This window comes from Gavia stellata, chromosome 4 (assembly GCF_030936135.1).
Source record: "Gavia stellata isolate bGavSte3 chromosome 4, bGavSte3.hap2, whole genome shotgun sequence".
Lineage (NCBI taxonomy): Eukaryota > Metazoa > Chordata > Aves > Gaviiformes > Gaviidae > Gavia > Gavia stellata.
The window spans coordinates 3,700,133-3,722,591 of record NC_082597.1 but is presented as its reverse complement, the minus strand read 5'-3'; the positions used below and the strand labels follow the sequence as shown (position 1 = coordinate 3,722,591).

At 46.1% G+C, this 22,459-nt stretch overlaps 1 protein-coding gene across 1 annotated transcript in view; it reads right to left on the bottom strand.

The window, feature by feature from the left end:
- Positions 1 to 5,247: 5,247 nt before the first annotated feature.
- The window catches only part of PLXNA4 (plexin A4), a 425,661-nt gene continuing 408,449 nt past the window's right edge, over positions 5,248 to 22,459 (bottom strand). Inside the window, exons 28-31 of the mRNA XM_059815912.1 lie at positions 19,898 to 20,067; positions 17,056 to 17,268; positions 6,091 to 6,241; positions 5,248 to 5,343 (exon numbers count right to left, since the gene is read on the bottom strand). Of these exons, the coding sequence (XP_059671895.1) occupies positions 5,248 to 5,343; positions 6,091 to 6,241; positions 17,056 to 17,268; positions 19,898 to 20,067 (630 nt within the window). The remainder of the gene's footprint in view (positions 5,344 to 6,090; positions 6,242 to 17,055; positions 17,269 to 19,897; positions 20,068 to 22,459) is intronic.

The window sequence follows — 22,459 nt, the reverse complement described above, 5'->3', positions numbered from 1 at the left end:
AGGAGGTTATCAGAGGCTCAGAGGAGTTTAGACAACAGCACCAATTTGAGAACTGGATTTTTATACTGATTTCCGCATTCAAGGGTGAGGGATATGCAAACTGGGATTCCTGGATGCAATTCTTGTTGAGCCACCCAAAACCAACACAAGCCTAATGGGGCATTTCTATACAGTGCCTTCTGTCTGGCTTCTTCAGCTAAATGCTGAACCATGGAGAAGAAAGGGACTAAAAACACCTTGTTGGGACTGATTGGGTTCCAGCAAAGTGCATATCTGGTCAGGGCTTCTTCCCACATCAGCAATGGCCACTGCAGAAAGTAACAGATTTCTATGGAGGAGCAAACCTCTTACATACTAGAGTCTGCCCCAGGAGTTTGGGAAGCAGGACCAGTTTTCTCCCTATCTCTTATTCCTTTTACAGTGTCAAGTAATATCTCCATGCTATCATATACATCTGCTTCATGAGCAGTTCTTCTACAGGCTGCTGGAAAGGGTGAAGCATGACTTGTTTTACTGATGCCTTGGTGATGTGAGAGAGTAGTCCTCGTCATCTCCAGCAGCCCAGACTTTTCTTTTTGGTGTGAAATGGTCCTTGGACTTGAGGGTCCTTTGTGGAGAGACAAATGTATGCCTCACTAAGAGGAGCCATGGGACTCAGTCCTTTCAAGTTTCCAATCTTCCTTTGGAAGAGTCTTCCACATAACAGTGTCTTTTTCCAAAGCACTTCACTAAAGCCTTGGGGAAGGACAGATCTACATTTTATGTTTTGGCTTACTTTTAAACAATTTTCCTCTTGATATTAGCTGTTTTGTGCTTGGATTGTTGCACCATAGGAATCCCGGACTTTAGGAAATGCGGAAGGGATGTGTAGTCTTTGTGTTGGCTGACTCAAAGTGAGACTGGCCACTGGACTCTTAAAACTCTATCTATCAGTTTTCAATAATATTATTAAAAATAATGATGACAATTATGTGATTTACTTGGTCTCTTTCCCTTCACAATAAACACCTTCCTACAGGCTAATGCACAAGATCTGGAAACTTTGGTAATCACTTTTCAATTAAAGCAAATGCCAACAAAAATTCTGCTGGTAAATCTACTTCATGTCATAACAATTTTTTATGGTCTCCAGTGTCAAAGAGGTATGATAAGACAACTGCAGTGGTAAAAATACAGATGAGAAAATTGACATAGCCCGCTTACCTAATGGAGCAAGGCTGGTGTATACTGGATTGGACCAAACCTTCAGATATGTTCAGGACAGAATGAAGAGTGGGAAAAGAAGGACTGGGGCATGTTGGGAGAGGAAGGTGGCCTTCGGTGGCTGCATTTCTCCTTTTTGATAGTTCTCCTGTGCTGTCTGCTCAAGCACTAACAATCTCTAACACCTTCTCCCAGATAACATGCAACTTTTCCTACAACAGGGTTTACTGGAAGGCTCAGTCTGCAAAAGCACATGACATGATGGATTATGTTTCAGATCACTGTGTCATTGATAGGTGAGTACACTCACAGGGAGGACATAATGTGTTTGCAGAGGGACTGCTCAACTTTTGTTCATCTAACCCAGGCACAAAGTCCCAGAGCAAACTTTCCAGTGAAGAAATAACCTTAGCTCTCTCAGTAGGACCACAGAGAGTCTTAATGAGTTCCCTTTCTCCACTTCTGATGGTGCTGCAAGTGTCAGCATTCATTGCCTCTATTGCAGTGTTTTAGAAATACATATAAAGATCAATCTGTCTTCTGGCTTATGCTGGATATTAGGAGCCTGTCCATTGACTTCTAGGGACTTTGGCTCCAGTTCTCTCCATGTGGCTTGAAAAACAGTGTGGAATACCACCTATCGGGCATTTTTGGTCAAGTGTGGAAAGGGAGGTGGGGGAAAACAAATCAAAGAAAAAGGGAAAGAACGCATCCATGTTGTAGTAGGGCTCATTCTTCTGCTTGTGACTTCGTTTTTAGTTGTATTTTACATGCACTTAAAAAATAGTTAGCTCAACAGGTGAGGCTGGGAAGAAAGATGCCAAGACCTCTCATAGACTGGGGGATGCTGGGACAGTGGTTGGAAATGGGGAGGGCACTGAAGGGGACAGGGGAGGAAGCCCACACATTTACATCACGATTCTGGCACATTTTCTAAGCGAAAACCAAAACCAGCTCAAAGACCAAATAAAGAAAAACAAAAAGAAACATGAGGAGATGAAAGAGAAGTAAAATACAGATTTTCTTTCAAATCCTGTGGGTGGGGGAAAGAAAAGGGTGGAGAGGGAAAATGGAAATGCCTAAATGGGAACTTGAGAAGGGTTAAGACACCAATCCCATGGCACTTCCCATTTCCCATAAGAGTTTCATTCTCAATGTCTCTGAGGTGTTCAGGTTTTTCTTGAAATATATATATATATATATATATAAAACAGATGAAAAACTCCGTACCAGCAAGAAGAAATAAAATAATAACAATGGAAAACAACCATAATAAAACAAAAACACAGCCCTGAAAACATCGAAAAGAAATAGGGTGAGTCTCAAATTTCCCCTGTGGTGTTCCTCTAACTTCAGTAACAGTGCAGGATTACACCAGTTCACTTTGATAGTCTTTTTTTTTTTTTTAAACTGCTTCTTCTTCCTTTCATGTGCGCATGTCCAGGCAGTATAGCCCATCACTCATAACCACTTCCCTCCAAGCCAGCTATTTGTCTTTAGACTCCTACCATCCAGCTGTGAGTACAAGGCATGACAATAGGGTCCATATTTATCTTTTGTGGCACTTGTTTGTCAAAACCTTTGGTTTTTTCCTTTTTTTTTTTTTATTTTCCTTATTTATGTACTTATAAAAAATATTGTGTTTGTGTTGTTGTTGTAATTTTCTTACCACTGGCTCTGGTGGGACTTCCACCCCACTTTCACAGCCATAATCAATGGATGTGGAACATGCGCCAACATTACTAAATGGATCAACGGAACTATGGCAGAACCAACCAAACCCAAACCATCCGCAATGCACAGGCCTCTTAAAAACGCTGAGATGTCCATAAGGTGCATGATGAGTCCATCAGCTCAGCAATCAAACAGAAAGCAAGCAAAATTAAAAAGGAAATAACGCACACGCCCACACAGATACGCACACACACGCACACGCACAAAATAATAATAATTATAATCAAGAGAGAAATGTCTGGGGTTTTAAAACCAAGACGTGTCCCTAAGTTTGCTGTTTCAATATGAATCTTGTGATATTGTCCCCACAGACACATCCAGTTTTGGACTGCCATTCTTTAAATGGTTTTAGAAAGACTTGCCTACATGTGTATCTGCTTGGCTGAATGAAACCTGCTTGCTGACTGACTCCTGTTTGCACCACATCCCCCATTAGACGCACTCATGACCCAGTGCACTGAATAGGTTCTGGTTTGCTAGCAAGAGGCATGAATAAAACCAAATGCATTCATTCTGTAATCAATTTACACACCCTGTCTTCACCCCTTCCTCCCTCCAGGTGCAAAGTAGATCCGGGCTGTAGCTCTGAGGATGGTGTGAGATAGATATGGGCTGATTCTCTGTGGCGTCAAGCCACTCCTGCATTTGCTAGTGAGCTCTGTTCATTTCTGGTGAGATGAATGCAGACCCAGCTCTTGCCTCCATGGTGTACAAGATGCAAGGTTCTCCAGAACCTGAGGGTCTCCCACTACGCTGAACCATGGTGTTATCCAGGCTGGCATCTGTATGAACAAAATAGCCAAACGCAGAAGAGATGCAGGAGCTCACTCCTCTTTGGTTGGCCATGAAACAGGTTGAGATGTTGTTCTGGAGGAGTTGAGCAGAGTATAGGACAGGGTAATCACCCATAATTGTCCTGCAGTGACAGTGATCTCTGAAGGGATAGGAAGTTCAAAGAGAGAGCAAATCCTTCCCAGGCAGCAACTGTGCCTTCAGCAAGGCCTGTTGGTTCCAGAAATGGAGAAGAGGAAAGGCCAGGAGTTGGCACCAAAAGGCAGATGAGCTTACAGTGGTTCAGAGACCTCCAGAAGACATGCAGTTTGGCTGGGGGTATCTAGGTAGAAGAATATTTTGCAGTGTTTCATTTGGATTTCCTCCAAGATTTCCTTCCAAAATGTGTGGTGACATTTCCTCTTAGGAGTGGCTTTGAAAGAAGGTTTTACCATCAGTCCTATGCACCACTTTGCTTCATGGCAAGCCCTTCAGTATCCTTCTGCTATTCCACCATGAGAAAACAATAGCTTTGTTCCAGTTGAGGAAACAAAATGGAAAGAACTAACAGCTTTTAAAAAAAATCGCTCTGGTTGGTTTTTGAGGCCTAGCTCCTTGCCTGGAACAAAAAGAGGCTTGTGGCTCTTGCTTTCCAAGCTGAGGTGGGAACGAGGGAGATGCTGTGCTGTCCATTGCCAGAAGGAACAGAACCACCACCAACGGGATGCCACTGAGCAGAGAGAGCATTTTTGCCGCAGTGCTACGACCAACAGGACACAATGGGAAAGACGGAGGGGGACACAGGTCTCTTTGAAAAATAAGAATAACCATATGAAACACAAGGGCAGGGGAGCGTCGGTCTCCTCCTCCCCTCTTGACCCCTGCCCCAAGAGAGCAGCTACACCGCTGTTTGCCCAGGCAGATAAGAGCCGCAATCGTCCCACTCTGGATGGAGCTGTGGCATTTTCCAGGGAGCCTTGGGGTTCCTCTCCAGGTGGGCCACTATCTTCAAGAGATAGAGTTGCAATAGCTCTGCAGGAGAGGACCTTCATTTGCTCCTGCCCTCCAGGATCCCTGCGGGCAGGCTGCCTTCCCCTTGGGGAGACTTTTACTAATACTGAGTTCATTTCCATGTCCACTCCAGAGGCTACAGCCCTTGGAGGGCAGTTAAAGCAGCATGACAGAAGTTACCTCCCAATTTCCCATCTGCAGAGTGATGATGTGATGTTGGGGGAGGGTTTGTGGGGGTTTTTTTTGTATGTAATAGTTTTTCTCTAGGGCAAAGGGGAAGCTGTGAAAAGGAGAGCTCCACCCAAATGTCTTGATGTCCCCAGAGCCAAGATTCCTCTGCAGTCTTTTAACCCCTGGGGCTTTGTCACTTTGTCCATAGATTTTGAAAGAGAAAGAAATGAGAGAGAGGAGCGCTATTCAGGTGACTCTGCTTACAGCCGATCAAAACTTGCACTTGGTAAAGATGATGATCTTGAGTGAGGCACGACTTGGTTTATCCCTCCCAGGGTGTCCCTGGCAGGACAGTTCTCAGCTGTCTATGCTCATGAGGGTTATGACTTGTTCAAGTTTGTAGGCAAGTTTCTGTTTCCCAGCCTGGTCATCTTGATCAAGGGCTCCGAGAATCTGGAAAAGGAGAGAGAAAGAAGTGATAAGGATTTTAATTTTTTTGTCCAAAAGGAGTGAGTCCACCATCTTATAGCAGCAGATGAGGGTTAGCTTTCTCTTAGGTAGGTCCCAGGTGTAGCTTAGATCATGCAAAGCAGGTCAGTCAGCCAGCACGGAACTAGGCAGACTGTTTGGGGTTGATCTGACTAAATGCAGATCTCTAGATTGCAACTAATCAAATGGATTCTTCTCTTGGAGATCAGTTATTTGGTAGCTTTATTCGTCACCTTGCCATGCCACTTGAGATGCCCTAAGGGTCTCACCCTGCCTTTAACACATAGAACCACACTGGTCACCCTTAAGTCCTGTGTCATGCTTGCTGGACCATTCTTGGGTGCTTTGGGGTATCTGAAACGGCATTGGGCACATACACTTCAACAACTTTTGGGCACATGTGATACAGAGCTCATGTAAGGCTCCTCTATAGCAAGCTGACATCTGATCATCAAATACTGCAAGCCAGCTAAATTTGGTTGACCAATAATAGGAGACAAAAATAACAGGGATCCAGATGGAACAGTACTGGGGAGACCAATGATCCCAGACCTTCTCTTTCCAGTCCCCAGGTCTCGCTTTTCATTCCTTAAATCCATCATCCCCCTAGCCAGGATGAAGATAGGTATCTGTGACCCATGATGGGCCTTGGGAATGGGTGGGTTGTACCACGGTCCTGCAGAACTGCTCTTCCCTCTCCAAGGCTCTTACCTCCTCGCTGTACTTGCCAACGTAGGAGTATATCTCTGAGAGCGCACTCATGGTGTTGAACTCGTTCATATGCATGCGAGACTGCTCAGCCAAGTATGCATTCATGTCCTGGTCACTGATTGCTGGCATTTTGGCAATGTCTGAATAGTACCTGAGAAAGAGAAATACAGGTGTTTCTCGAGGGGAGAGAGTAGGGAGTCAAGAGATGAAAGCCACCAACGATAATGAGAAAGAGCACACTTAGCACACTCAGGTTCTTCTGGTGCATCAATGATATACCTGGTCATGCTCTTCCTTTACAGCAAGGGAGATGACTTAGCCAAAGTGGAAATTACTGAAGCACTATTCCTGAATGTCAGACGTGTTGTATTCACTCGACCCTATTCTGAGACTGAAGTCCCAAAGAGCTGCCTGCAAACTTTCTCCATGCCATCAAAGAAGTAGGCAGTAGCTATTGATGCTGGATTCATTTGTCAGGCCTTCAAGGGCTTTGGGCCCTGCCTCTAGTCCTACAGAGAAGTCCCACTGATCTCGGTGCCCACTGAGAGCTCGGGATTTCACTCCCATAGACAAAAAAAACCACCTTTCATGCTTATTTGCACCATTCACGCTAGTACATCTGCATCCATTGCTAACATCATCCACCTCCCCCACTGAATCCAGTCTATCCCAGCAACTCCTCTGCTGCTCAGCATCTCCCTTTTGCCCCAGATTTTAAGCTGGCCTGATGTCAGTTCGTGGCAACAGGCTTTAACACTCCCATCCCCACTCTGACTAGGGAAAATCTGCTGTCCTTAGGAGTCAACTCCATTCCCCTTAAGCTCAAGAGGACTGGGGCTTTATCCATAGCATATGGATCCCCCCAGACCATTGCCCACCAGGCTTCATCAGCAGAGCAATGTCTCTTTAAGGAAGCTGCTATTTTCGATGTCCTTCGTCCCCCGGGTAAGGCAGGTCTTGGAGGACAAGGTTTGCGGAAGGTAATCAGTCACTGTCACTCGCAGCTGTGCTCTGCTGTCAACTGGTTAATTAGACGCCATCATTTACATTTTTAATTTCTGCAATTTGACATTTTGTGCACAAGGAAAAAAAAAAAGAAAAAAAGCCCATAGCTGCAGCAATCCACAATTTTATAATTAGGAGGCAGAGGGGACTGGGAGCCAAAAGAGCTGACAGGTGTCCTGTAAACAGCGTTGAGACACCTGCTGAGATGGAGGCTGTTTTCCACTGCGGAGAAATTGGACACTGAAGTGCTGTATGATAAGGATCCTTCAGGCAGACAAGTGGGAAAATACTCTCTATGACAGAGTGGGGCAAGCAGCTGCTGAAGTCTCCTATGAAAGAGAGCACAGTGCAAGAGCACTGGGAGGAAACCCCTCCACACCAGAAGGCTTCAGTTTTGCTCAGTCTGGTTTTGTGCCCTGAACTCCCATACCGATTTATTGCAATGGGTTGCTCAGTTGCTACCCTGGTTTTGCAGGGGCGGGTTGATGCAACCCTTGGGAAAGAAAGACATTGGAGGCAGAGGTCCTTCTCCCAGCTCTGTGCATAGTCTTCTAGCCTGACTGCTTTCAGAGCTAGACTCTGGCTCATCATAAAAACTCATGCAAACCTCATTAACTTCACTGCAACTTCCAGTATGCACAACATCATGTTCCCTGGAGTCCTAGCATCTTATCTTCTGGGCTCAGGACCAGCCAAAAATCCTAGTCTAACTCAGTCCCATGGTCTAAATATTGCCTACTCCCAGTACTCCAGTGATGGGTGGTCTGGGCTTGATTTTGCTTTACACCCTGCCTAACCCTCAATCCCCAAGTGGACCTGAACAGTTGTCTATGAGTAATGCAGACATCTAGAAATCCTGTGAGGACCTGTCCTGCAGAACTACCTCCAGGAGAAGATGATAAGCAGGATGAATAAATATTTCTAGACCTTTTCCACTCCCAGAAAACTCAAACAAGTCTCAGCATCAGCAGATGGACACTATCAGACCTGTGCTGCATGCAATTCTGACAAGAGAAAGCATCAGGGACTGGTGACATCCATGACAATGCTATTGCAGGCTCCTCAGAGCCAAAGCACACTGTTGAGAAACAAGGAGCCTTATGGCCAAAAAATAATGTGTGCCTTGGCACCCAAAGAAAACTACATCCATGTGAAAACAGCACAGTTCATAGACTTGTGGGGAAAACCAGCCTGTGGTGCAGTGAAATGCATTGATTTATAGTGCCTAAGAAGAGCCCATGGAGAAGAGCCCAGCTCCTCATGAATATTGCATAGGCACCTTCCTGCTGGACAAAATGAAAAGTGAAGGGGTTTACATCACAGCAAAAATAAATTAGGCCAGTGGTGGAAAGCAGACGTTCTGTGTTGTATTTGGCAGTCTGGCTCTGACAAGCAGTTGAAATGTTCCTTTTCCTCTCCGGTTCAGCTAGTCATCAAACGGTGGCAGGGTAGTGGGTGCAGGGATGGGGTGTTTCTAAAAAGTGAAACACAGACACATGTATCATCTGCTTCTCCAAGTTTGTCCTGTCTCCCTTTCACCTGGTAGCAATGCTCTCCTGGGTCTGTGACTCACAAGGGTCTGAAAGCCCCCCGGTCCCTTTAAAGTCCTGTAGAGATATTTTCCCAGCAGCATAACACTCTCATGATTCATCTGAACAACGCAAAGCAACACACGGTGCTCCGTGGAGCAAAGGACAGGATGCAAGAATCTGATTTTCAGGGCTTGGAGGCCTCTCCAGCCACGGCAGACTCTCAAGCTGTGATCTCAGTGTTCTGGGTTCACGGGCCATTACCCACCACCATACCAAAGTGTCCTGGTCTCCCCCAGACTCAATTGCCTGGCCATCACACACCTGAGCAGTCATTTCCCATTACGACTGCAAACCAAGATGCTGTGGTAGTGTGTTTTGTGGGAAAAATAAAAGAAAAAGAAGGGAAAAAAAAGCGTGTACCAATAATCAAACTTAGCTGCTAGTACAGGGAGAAGGCATATAATATCCTTCCATCAGAACTCTGCCATGGCCAAATGATTTATTTATACAGAAGTGTTTCTAATGAAGCCATCATTGTGCTATCTAAAGAAATTATGAATGTGTATATTAAAGCATCCTAGCAGGGAGATGACAACATCCCTGCTGAGTCTTTATTTACCTTCTATTTGAGCCCAGATCCTCAGAGGTACTTAGGGCCTCTCTGCCATTTGCATACCCCTAATGTCTTCAAAGCCACTGTGAAGCTGTCACCGAACCCCAGAGGTCCTTACATTTTCACTGCCGGCATTTGCAAGGCTGCTTGTGTGCTGCTTCCCTTCGCCCCTGCAGATGACAGCTCTCACTTACACCATAGCTGAAATTGAGGCAATGCAGGGAGAGCAAGATGCTCTTTCACCACGCTGCCCTTGTGAGCATCCCAAATCTGAGGGCCACCAGATCTCACCTGAGGCATGGGCAGATCATTGACTCACACTTCCATAGCCTCAGACGCTGCATTAGCCAGCAGGAGATTGGGAATGTAAGACTAAGCCAGACTCCCTCTGAACGAGGCAGAACGGTAGCAAAGCAGCGAATCTATCTTAGCCTGCCTCCACGGGTTCAAGACTGAGAGTCTAAAGTAGAAGACGGTGACTACTTGCTCAGATGTGGACCCCTCACTAGCCTGGCGCTGCAGATTTGCTCCTTCTTCTGTATTCCAGCTTTGGTTACCTCTAGTGGATCCTTTTCCAGCTGTTTCCAGGAGATCCTTAGATTCACATCAAAAGACCCTTTCTTATGTGCTTGAGTTTCCCCTAAATCACAGGAGGAGACTGAGTTCTTACCTCAAGGCTCCTCATTCTCCAATGTGGCAGGAAATTTGTTCATTAGACATCAGAAGCCCTCAAGACATTTGTGTAAATCCTTCGCTCAGGCACATCAGCAACTCAAATGGAGGATGGGAGAATTGCTAGACCATAGGATGTGACTTCATTGGTATCATTAGCACAGCAACTCAGCCCAGCCTGGCTTGAACAGGAGAGCCCATGAGACCATCCACTGCCGCTATTGTATAGGGAAGGATTTTGGATGCACCAGTATATAGCAGTGAACCCTCTTATTCTCAAAAAATAATTGTTCTTGTTGGTCTCATCCTCCTCTTTCCCTGGGTTGTGTTTGTTCTGTATTGTTTTCCTAAGGAAAGCAATACAACAGTGACCCGGGAATACATCTTGCCTTCTGTTTAGCCAGGGGTAAATGCTCTTTCCTGGTACCAACCAGGAAAGGCTCCTTAGTGGAGCTGTTTCACAAGAATGACTGTGCCTGCTGCCACTCAGTAACTCATTAACTCATCAAAAGAGAAGAGAAAAGCCGTGTTGCCAGTGCTTCCTGAAATTTTCCAGCACGTCGTGGTTTAGGCAGCTTAGCATGGAGCTAATTGCCTTCCAAAAGATCTTTTTGTCATGGCTGTTGTTGTGCCTTCGCTGGGTTGGGACTGCACTCATTAATAATCATTTTAGCATATGAAAAGCTTGTAACGAATCCATGTGCTGCAGACGGCAGACACAATTACAGCAATAACATAATTAGGGTTATGCAATAGCCGGCTGTATCCAGACCACTGAAGGAGGAAGAGATGTATGAAAGGGGTGTGGGGGACTGCTATAGCAGAGAAAGGCTGAAGAAAGCTTGGGAACAAGCTAGCAGCCAGCTTTTTTATGGGATGAAGTGAAGCAATGCAAGGACATGCTGTCAGTTCTTCTGTTGACACCGCATGGCAGTTTTAGTTTCCTGGGAGGTTTCTGAGCTGTGAAGTCTGCGTTTGTGCTGATTCAACTACAGGCAGCTGCAAGACTCTGTTAGCCCAGACTGATCCCATTTTGGAGAGAGGTTCAAGGCCAGGCTGTTGGACACTGATTGGACTTTGGCAGTAACAGCATGACAGCTAAGCAAACGGTACCAACCCCGACATTAGCAGGTCTGTCAGTTCTTCCAGAGATTTGCCTTGAAGAGCTTGAGGGAATGATTCTGTCTGTATATACACCACCTAGCTAGGGGCAATGATTTTATTTTGCACGTGTATGGCTTTTCCTGCTGCTTTTCATCTCAGCATAAACAGTAGAGAATGGATGGGCAGCAGTGAGTCGATGGCTGAAGAGTGAATCGGTGAGCAGGTAGTTTCTCTGGGAAAAGATACCGTCCAGCATCATCTCAGTGCAGGGGATGTATGGGTCTGAGGTTGCACCCTCCGCGTATAGACACATTTTCATCTTGCCTGCTGAAAACTGCACTATGTAAGAGCAGCAGGTTACTGTGATGAGAAAATATCAGGAGGTTTTTGGAGACTAAAGGTAAAGAAAGACAAGCGAACAGTCTTCAGATACACCAAAAGCTGCAGCAGAGATGCAGGGAATGAGCTCTACACGATGTCCCTGGGGATGCGATGAGACGGCATGGGCTTTAATTACAGCCAGGGAGACTTTGGCTGGCCTTTAGGGAAGACCCTCTGACGCAAAGGACTGGGAAGCACAGGAATGCATTGCCTGAGGAGAGGAGAAGCTCTGTCCTTGGAGGCCTTTAACCAAGGGGTAGACAAGCATCTGTCAGGAAGGCTTTAGACAGAGCTGATCCTGCCCTGAGGCAGGAGCTGGTTGGGTCGACCTCCTGAGGCCCCTTCCAGCACCAGTTTTTATTATCTCTACTGACAACACCCCCCTACCTTGACCCTTGGTATGCTATATCTTGAGCCTTCTTTCTGGCAGGGAAAGGAGACACAAAATACTGCATTTTTTAAAGTAGAGCCAGGATTTGCACCTGTCATTTGATGCTCTCTTTTAAAGCCCTTGGAGTCACCCCAATGTTTCTGTTTAAAACCTCAGTAACTTACAATGTTAGGGTGCATAGAGCTTATAATCTTTATTGTACTAAACAAGTCCAATTTGCCTGTCATTTTAAAGTTATCTGCAAAGTGGCCAACAGACACCACAAGCACTGCACTGGAAGAGACCGTCTATTGACTACAGAATCCTGGAAGCACAGGCTGACAAATGACATAGGTTAGATCCTGAACGTTGACAGACTATCCATTCTGCATACTCCAAACATACTCCCACAGCATTTTTCGTAAAGCTTAATACCTCGACATCTAAAGGCTTACACCATGCAAATCATAGTTCACAGAATCACAGAATCACAGAATCACTAAGGTTGGAAGAGACCTGTAAGATCATCAAGTCCAACCATCAACCAACACCACCATGCTCAGTAAACCATGTCCCACAATGCCTCGTCCACACGTTCCTTGAACACCTCCAGTGAGGGTGACTCCACCACCTCCCTGGGCAGCCTGTTCCAGTGTTTCACCACTCTCTCAGTAAAGAAAATTTTCCTAATATCCAGCCTAAACCTCCCCTGGTGCAACTTGAGGCCATTTCCTCTTGTCCTGTCGCTAATCACTTGGGAGAAGAGGCCAACACCCACCTCACCACAACCCCCTTTCAGGTAGTTGTAGAGAGTGATAAGGTCTCCCCTCAGCCTCCTCTTCTCCAGACTGAACAACCCCAGCTCCCTCAGCCGCTCCTCATCAGACTTGTGTTCCAGACCCCTCACCAGCTTTGTCGCCCTTCTCTGCACACACTCCAGCACCTCAATGTCCTTCTTGTAGTGAGGGGCCCAAAACTGAACACAGGATTCGAGGTGCGGCCTCACCAGCACCGAGTACAGGGGCACGATCACCTCCCTGCTCCTGCTGGCCACACCATTTCTGATACAGGCCAGGATGCCGTTGGCCTTCTTGGCCACCTGGGCACACTGCTGGCTCATATTCAGCTGGCTGTTGACCAACACCCCCAGGTCCTTTTCCACCAGGCAGCTTTCCAGCCACTCGTCCCCAAGCCTGTAGCATTTCCTGGGTCTGTTGTGACCCAAGTGCAGGACCCGGCACTTGGCCTTATTGAACCTCATACAATTGGCCTCTGCCCATTGATCCAGCCTGTCCAGATCCCTCTGCAAAGCCTTCCTGCCCTCAAGCAGATCAACACTCCCACCCAACTTGGTGTCATCTGCAAACTTGCTGAGGGAGCACTCAATCCCCTCATCCAGATCATCGATAAAGATATTAAACAAGACCGGCCCCAAAACTGAGCCCTGGGGGACTCCACTTGTGACCGGCCACCAACTGGATTTAACTCCATTCACCACGACTCTCTGGGCTCCACCATCCAGCCAGTTTTTTATGCAGCGAAGAGTGCACCTGTCTAAGCCATGAGCCGCCAATTGCTTCACGAAAAGGAAATAGATGAGATCACAGACCCAGGACCTGGGTACCAACAGCTGGGTCAGGCAGTGTTTGTACCCAGGTTAACATAATAAACTGCAGATGTTGTAATTCTGAATCCCACAGATCAGGTCACTTTAAACCTCTCTTAGTCGTGAACTTGGCAAACCTATTTTGAATGGTCTTCATTGGAAGATTCTCAAGGTGTTAAGAAGATTTGCAATGTCTCCATTGACTTTCAGTTTTTCTTTGAGGGGCTAATTTAATGCACAATAAGCAGCCAAAAGGAGACCAAGTCCCTGCAGGGATGAGAAAAAAGCACCAGTTTCTCTCCTTGCAGCACTGCAGGTATTTTGAGCACCAGTGTGTAATGGAAAAACTCTCTGGCTTCTGCTTTTTGTGCTCTGCCCCTTTTCAGTTTCCCACATCCCTGCCTCCATGCTAGGCTTCGGTAGGGAAACATCATATTGATTGTGATGCAGGCAATTAAACGGTGTTAATGAAGTTCAAACAAGTGTTATCATAAGCTTGGCAGCATGGAGAGAAATGAAAGGTCAGCCACAGCCCTTTGTCATCTTTTCAGTGTGGTGTTGAATGCTAATGAGGCAGTCCCAATTAGAACAGGCTCCCCTTTGTATTGCTTGGGGATTGTATCAAATGCTCCCAAGTTCTCCAGATTTCTAGGCTCAAAGGGGACATTTGAAGTAAACTTTAAAAGATGCAGATCTGAAGCTGCTCTAATGTAAATTCAGCAAAGCCTATGGAGTTTTACTAACAGAAGTCAGATGAGAATCTGGTCTACCGTTCCCATTCTTTTCCTCTTTTTTCAATAGACTCAGATAATGATAATTGAAAAGCCTCCACCTTGTTTTAGAACTACAGTCTGACTCTTCATGGCTTCAACAAAAGCCAAATAGCCTGTCCCCATTTCCTGGGTTAATTGTCCTGCCTCAGTCAGACCTCATCTTCTGCTGTAGGAAACCCAAGTTGTGGCAGCACCTAGGTACTTTATAGCCGTGCGTTCTCACAGTGAAAGAGCCCTGGGTGTGTAATTTGAATGATGAACCTGGTTTTCCCCAAAAGCCAGGATTTCTCAGTGGGATTGTTTCAGCAGGCAGAGTCCACCTCTGCTTCCAACAGCGTTAAAAAAGGACTGTTAAAATCAAACTTCCAGTTGACTACCATGTGGAGGTAGACCATTGACCAGGCCAGAATCTGTAGCTATTCCCTTTCCAATGTTCATTCAGAGACTAAAGAGGTAGAAAACTAATCTTCGAAGGATTGGAGGTATGTACTTTCACCCATGCCTGCTTCTTGTGCCAAGATCATTCAGTGCTTGAGTTTTGTGAGTGCTAAAGGCACACTCCACACCGAGAAAGAAGGAGTTGCAAAGGAAAGGCTTGGAGTAACCCAGTTCAGCTACCATTTCAACAGACCTGTTAAAAGACAGGAGCCTGTCTTTACTCTGGAGTGCCTTCAAGTAGGGTTAAAATCTACCACTGCCTAATTGCCCTCTTATAGATTCTTCTTCATCAAAGAAGTTCATTTGATTTCAGGTTCTTCTGATTTACTCAACCACTTCTTAAACCCCCCGACTGAAAATCTTTTTATCTTATGATTTGCTCTTTGAAGAAGTTTAGTGGTCTTGAAGGATGCTGTCTCCAGCTGATGCTGACTACAGACATAGCTCCAACCAGTACTGGAAACATTGGCATTGGAATAACTCCCTCAAAGTACTGTTGCAGAATGGAGAAAAGGCATTCATTAACTCAGAGTAGAATTGAAATTATATTCTATTCATCCTTGACATGTTTTCCTTTGATCTACCACAGCATCCAGGTGCAACTGCCTTGAGTCAGTGGAATTGACACACAAAAATACAAGCAGGGCAGAAGCTGTAACCATATTCCAAAACCTGCAGCCTCCCCTTGGGCTTCAGTTCAAGTTGTCAGACATCAGTGCAGATAACAACCCAGCACATGCTGCGCACAGAAATCCAGTGCTGTTTACTAGCAGCAGGAGGTGTTATGTGTGTATCTTGTTTGCAAGCCTAGTTGTTCAGGAAAACTTCCAGGGAAAGGCAGTACCTATTGCTGAAGATCACTGGGCAACAGGATTTAGCTCCAAAAAGTTGTAGAGTGAGAACAATACTGGAAAAAGAAAATGGAAAGCGCAGCCTTCTGTTTATCCAGAAAAAAAAGGTGTTGCATGAGGAAATACCCTGTTCTCCACCTACGGGCCTCAGTTTGTCACTCAAGTGTACCATCTCCAAAGACAAAAAATCAGCCAGGGTCATATGTAAAAACAGAAACCAACCAACCTTCAGCAAGGTTGCTAGTGTGTCACTAGAATATGACACCTTTGGGTCACTGTTGGTGCAAACTTGATTTCTAAATGAATTTCAGACACCTCTTTCCCCCTATCCAGGTCAATCCAGCAATCAACCTCAATACATACTAAGAAACTTGGACACAGTACCAGAAGTAGGTCATAATTAAGCAAGGTAGCTCGTAAAAGCCTTACAAGTTGCCTAGAAACGACATTTGCAGAAGCATTTAACCACATCTAAAAATAATTGTCCAGACAAATCAGAAACCAATAGGAGCATTGTTGTAAAAAATGTCACCTCATGCCAACTAGGGGACAGAGCACTTTGATCAGCTATGCTGTCCTTTCACAAAATGAGAGAAAACCATCCCCACCAAAGGAAATACGGTGGTTTACAACACAGTGTGCCTACAGTAGCAGAGGTTTCATATAACCTGCACGGCGTGGTATCAATTTTAGACAGTGCCCATGAAGTCATCCAGACAAATCATTGCTTAAAACTGGATGGCATTGTACAGGAATGATGTCTAAGATAAACCCATCCTTGTATTTACAGAGTAGTAACCATTCTCCATCTGTGCAGTTCCCAAATCTGTCAATAACGCCAGGCAAGCGTAGCATATTGGAAAACAAAGCACAGATCAACTTCTGCAAGGCTTGCTCCAGCAGACAGGCTCCTGCTGAATGGAGTGCAAAATGTGCTATTTGCTTGTCCTGCGGAAAATCTTAGAGAAACTGAAGGAATAGTTGTCTTGGTTGTATTCCCTGTAGAGTAGCTTTGCCAGACACTGACTTCCAGTGCAGTAGACTGAACAGTACAGCTACAGGTCTTGGAGATGTGGATAAAATGCTTGGAAAGACCTCTGACCTTTCAGAAAATACCTGCAGAGCTTCAGTCACCAGCTTGTCAATCTTATGGCGTCTCATTCAAAACACAGAAGAGCCTCCAAGGAAAGCTACTGGACTTGGAATAAGCAGAGATAATTGTATGACCCTTGGCATCTAGGCAGTGTGGGGACTGTCACAACAATGCTGAGAACAGCAAACCATTTCTTGTCTGTGTGGAAAGACTTAGAAGCCCACGTACTTCACAGCCTCAAACACATCACCTCCCCTTCCTTCCTCCCTCTATCGCTTCTCAACAGTTTCTCCTCAAGAGAAACAATGATGACAAACACCTTCAGTTCACACCTCTAATTAAATTTCCATCTCTGCTGCAAGGCACATGGGAACAAAAGGCTAACACAGAGCTTTCTACTTAGGCACTAACCAAAGGAAAAAAGCTACCAAAAGCAATACTGATGATACCTCCTACCTCCATCCATAAGGCAGGGCCTCATTGTATTGCTTGCTTATGTCATTCCTATTTCTAGAGCTAAAACTCACCTTTCCACCCAATTCTTGTAGCTGGGGATGTCCTTGGCATAGAGAAGCTTGTTGGAGGGTGAGTCTTTGCCCAGACGGTGCTCTGAGGTTGAACAGGAGTCCATGAAAGTCTGAGCCACTACAGAAAGGCAGGCGTCTGTGATGCTGTTCTTGTGGATGTCAAAGACGAACTGTGGGTTCTTGATCATGTTAACCCAGAACCGTAACGGCAGGCTGCAAGAGGTGTGGAAGAGGTGAGTCAGTCAGTGCACAGTTCACGGGCTTTGTTTTGAGAGGTTACAATGGTAACTGGTGGATGGGAATTAAAGATCGTGGTGTGGAGATAAGGATTCTGGGATAAGCTTTGATATACAATAAATTCCTCCCCTACAGGACTCTAGGGATGGCAGTGGAGTCACCTTGGGAGTAAATTTTGTCCCTGTTATCCTTACAAACCAGATTTTGTCAGTCTTAAAGTCAATGCCATCATACTGAAGATGCACATAAATTAATGAGAGTATAATTGAGACGATGAAAATTACTCCAATCTTCTCTATGCTAGGGTGCAATGCAAAGTTGCACCTGTTGGCTGCTTCATCAGACGAAGATAGGCATCACATCTGCAAAACTCAGGGCAAACACTTGTCATTGGGGGACTTGGCTTTTAGTCCCCATAGCAACCTTATGGGAAGAGAGGTAGGTAGAGCTCTCAGGCTGAGACTGGGAGTATTAATGGCATGCACTGTGTGCTGTGGACACCGTGTACTGTCACACTCCACAGCTCAAGCCCAAGACTGCTTATGATCCCAGCACACTGGGCATGAAACAGTCCTTACGTGACAGGGAAAACCCTGTTGTCTCAAGGAAAAAAAGGGGACTGGGGAACATGTGTTGTAACTTTTGAAATGAAAATGTACCTGCCCTAACCAAGGAAATGTTATTCCAATTGCAATCCAAAGCCTTTTTCCCCGCTTTTTCTCAAAAGAGCAGTTCATTTGTGTGAGATGCCCTGAGGTATCTACCACCACCCTTTGCCTCAAGCCTTTTTGTGTCAGGGCAAATGCATTCATATGATCATGGCCTAGGAGCTGAGATGTGTCAAACTCTTGTCTCTGTAGGTAGACTGTGAAGTCTACCTTCAGTGTCTGCACCTTCTCATGAGGAGGTTATTCTTTGCCTTAACAAATTCATCTGAAGTTTAGGCTAAACTCCCCAGTTCCTCAGTTCCTTCCATTTGCTCGTTACCCCCATGTGTTCACAACACCATAAAAAATTAATCTCCAAGTCCAATACATTTTGGGTAACAGCAGGCATTTTAGCATGTTCTGACAGGAACATGACACCACGTTTTCCTAAAACACTGTGTGTTCTCCTGAGCCATCAAAATCACACAGCCACTTTAAGGAAAACCTCACACAGGTAATGCTATCAGCCAAGCAGCCTCCGCAGGGGAAGGGGCAGTAGTTCAGGAGAAGCAGGAGATGCTGGCCATGAGAGCTGATAGGGGTTGTCAGAGGGAAACATTTTAGGCTGGAAATGGAGGATTCTTCTTTTGGGGGACGAGGCGGATGAGTGAATGGTGCAGAACTTCTTCTGCAGGTGTTTGGATGGCAAACACAGCCACAGTGCGGATGAGCAGAGAGTGCATGTATGTGTGCCTGAGTGTGTGTAAGGGTGCGGGGAGGGGCTGGGGGGACGATGTCCCTAGCTGGCAATAATGAAGCCCGTGATGTGACTTTGAGTTAATTTAATCTGATTGAACAGATTTCTTCATAGTGCCCCTTTTCCCACATACATACAGACTCTGCCTTCCACCCTCCCCCCTTAAATAAACCTCCTGCTCATTTAGTCTGAGTGGCTGCAATCAGCCTTAGATTAGTGCCGCAGATAATGTTAATAATATGCTAATGTTTCATTAGTTGAAAGCCTCTTTGGTGCATGGGGTTTCTTTTTTTATGTCATTGCGCTGTGACGATCTGCCATCAGCGTGGCTGGTAAAAGGAAAAAATGCATGAGCTGGGAGCCCCATGGCTCTCCTCTGCTGTTCCTTTTATAGTCCCTGTATTTGCACAGGAGAAGGGGAGGGAGCGATTCCCCAGAGCACTCTTTCCAACAGGGAGACTCAGCAGAGAGGAGCTGCAGAGGTCTTTTCTCTCCACTGATCCTGGCTTTTCCCTGCTGTCCCATTAGATGTACGAAGAGGGGCTGCTGCCCGGCAGCTAGAGCAGGGGGCTGATGTCAGACTTGGTCACTCGCTCCGAAGGAGACTCATATCCAGCTCCAGACCCTTTAAGTGCTTAGTACCATTTGAGATGCTCTCCTGGCCTCCAGCTGCCAGCCCAGGAGAGTACACGTCTCTGGTGGTTGCTGCACATCCCCTGCGGATGTCTGGGATACCCTAAAGTATCTCAGATGGCACTAGATGCCTATGTGTGGGCAAAGGGAGCTCTAGCCCCGCTCTGACTATAGCGAGAATTCAAACACCCGGTCTAGATGAAGACAGTGGTGCTGAATCCTGTCCCATGCCTCCCTAGACATTCTTATGGGCCTGGACATGCAGCAATTAAATTCTTCACCGTTTTTCCTCCTATATCCTCATGGGGCCTCTCAGAAATACTGCCATCCCCATGTAATACAGGGCAAACTGGGACCTGTTTAGCCAAAGCGCTCCATCCTTGAGAGCATCTTTTGGATTCTGGGATCTTCTGGCTTCCCCATAGGCTTGGGAAGACTGAGCCTGGTGCTCTGAACCCCACAGCAGGCTCCTCAGCTTCCCCAGCAGCCAGATCCCAAACCACATGTCCCTCTCCTCTCCTTCCAGTCTGGGACCTGGTGCTGGACTGTACTGGGGTGTCTCACTCACCAATTGCTCTTCCAGGTGTGCCGCACGTGGGGGTCATGGATGTTGTGCTTGTCAGCCTGCTCATCCAGGAAGTCGAACATGTATTTGATAGCTAGGGGAAGTGCACTGCCACGGTGAGCAGTGCTGAAGATGGTCTCAAAAAGGTCGTCTACAAATTTCTGTAGGGTGCCCTGTTGGGAGAAGGAAGGAGAGAAGAATGTGAGATACCAAGTGGGAAGAGGATATGGCATTTTGGTACCCCACTGAAAACAGATTATGTCTGTGAATCAGGCCCAGAAAGTGTGATTGAAAAGTGGGAGCCATCTAATATCTGTTATAGGTGACATGAGTTGGATAACTCAATACGGATGTCTTTAAGCAGGCACGTGCATCTTCACAATATCCGCTACAACTGGTTAGCAGCCAGGTGGAGTAGGTCAAGATGCTACCTGTCCTCTCTGCTACTAGCACTCCCTGCCAGAGAGAGTGGCTGAGCTGTGGTGGGATACCTTGCCCCATCTCAGGTATATGGTGATGGAGAGGCCTGGATATGTTCCACTGAAATGCCTCTCCTCTGAGTCCTATCCTCAACTGCTTTAGTGTATGTATGAGACAAAACCTTGCCATTTTCTATGCTGGCTTTCATCCAGGGCCAATTCTTAAGCTGTGAATATAAGTCAGATGGCTGTAGAGCACAGCAGAAGGTGTCATTAAGACAAATAGGGCAAGAGTGCCTGCAGAGAGATGGCTGTTCGATATGTGTGAGTAGTATAATAAATAACAAAAACTTCATCTTAATCCCCAAGAAGCCTCCTCATTTTTTACTACCCATTGGCGTGGGACTGAGGCAAACCCTAAAAGCAATGCACAGATGTGTCAGGTACTGCTCTGCAGACCTCAGACATCAGTCTGGAGAAGAGGAGGCTGAGGAGAGACCTTATCACTCTCTACAACTACCTGAAAGGGGGTTGCAGAGAGGTGGGTCTTGGTCTCTTCTCCCAAGTGACTAGCGACAGGACAAGAGGAAATGGCCTCAAGCTGCACCAGGGGAGGTTCAGGCTGGATATTAGGAAAAATTTCTTTACTGAGAGAGTGGTCAAGCATTGGAACAGGCTGCCCAGGGAGGTGGTGGAGTCACCCTCACTGGAGGTGTTCAAGGAACGTGTGGATGTGGCAGTGCAGGACATGGTTTAGTGGGCATGGTGGTGTTGGGTTGATGGTTGGACTTGATGATCTTACAGGTCTCTTCCAACCTTAGTGATTCTGTGATTCTGTAATATCTGCTGCAGAGACTGTGGAGACCTCCTCATGCTCCTGTGGGAAGAGAATTCCAGATCCTCTGCTTGGAGAGCCACCCTGGACAAGCCGGTGAGGACAGTTGATCTTTAGCAGGAAGGTGAAGAGCTGGAATATCAGAGGGTGACCAGAGGATAACCAGAGGAGCGGCAGGCTGGATTTGGGGGGAACCAGGCAAGGCATGCTTTCCCTGCTGAATGGGGAGCTCCAGCCCATGTTTGAACCTCTGCTCTGCTACTACAGCTGCACAGGCATTTATATGTGACCAAGCCATACAGCTGCTAAAATAACCAAAAAGCAATTAAATCACCAACAAACGTTTCCTGATATGAATCACAGAATCACAGAATGACAGGGGTTGGAAGGGACCTCTGGAGATCATCTAGTCCAACCCCCCCGCCAGAGCAGGGTCACCTAGAGCAGCTTGCACAGGAATGCATCCAGGTGAGTTTTGAGTATCTCCAGAGAAGGAGACTCCATAACCTCTCTGGGCAGCTTGTTCCAGTGCTCTGCCACCCTCAAAGGAAAGAAGGTCCTCCTCATGTTTAGATGGAACTTCCTATATGCAAGACTTCCTCTTCTGTAAAATAAAACCCTTCCCTTTGCCTGCAGACCCAGAAAAGAAATTCTCCTTACTAGAAATGAAGCATCAGGTTCCACCAGAATGGCTCAACTTTACATAGCGCTAACAAATACTTAATTAGAAAGCTGGTGTCTCTTGCTGATTCACCACTTGATTTATTCTTCGGGAAACAAACAGAGGTACCTTTTGCTTGTGTGAACTCCTACAGGGTGAATAAAGCCCTGCAGCACATGTCTGACTCAGAAACAGCCCCCGAGGGGAAATCTTGTTGGTCTGACATGGAAGAGCTGCCCTCAGGTTCAGTTTCTGGAGGGAATTAGTTCTCTACATGCTCACCCACACAAACACAAAGAAAACCTCCAAGGCTTTTAGGCAAGAGACTCTAGGTCTCAGAGGTCAGGGATTTACCAGAATAAAAATCATTGACAATTTAACTGAGTATTCCCTGGGATTGTATTACCAGCAATTGCTCTCTCTCCTCTTTCCCTCTCTCAAATGGTCATGATGAGGAAAGAAAATTGCTCAGCCCAAGAGGGGAAACAATAAACCCCCAGTTTTTCTACTCTCTCTGTTGCTGTGCAAGTTTCGCAGCTGCTTTCCTGCCGTCTCCACAAAAAAAAAAAGAAAAAAAAAAAAAAAGTGTTGAGTTTATTATCCGGAACAGAAAGCAAAAGCGATTTGGTGATGGGACAGGGGACGTATCC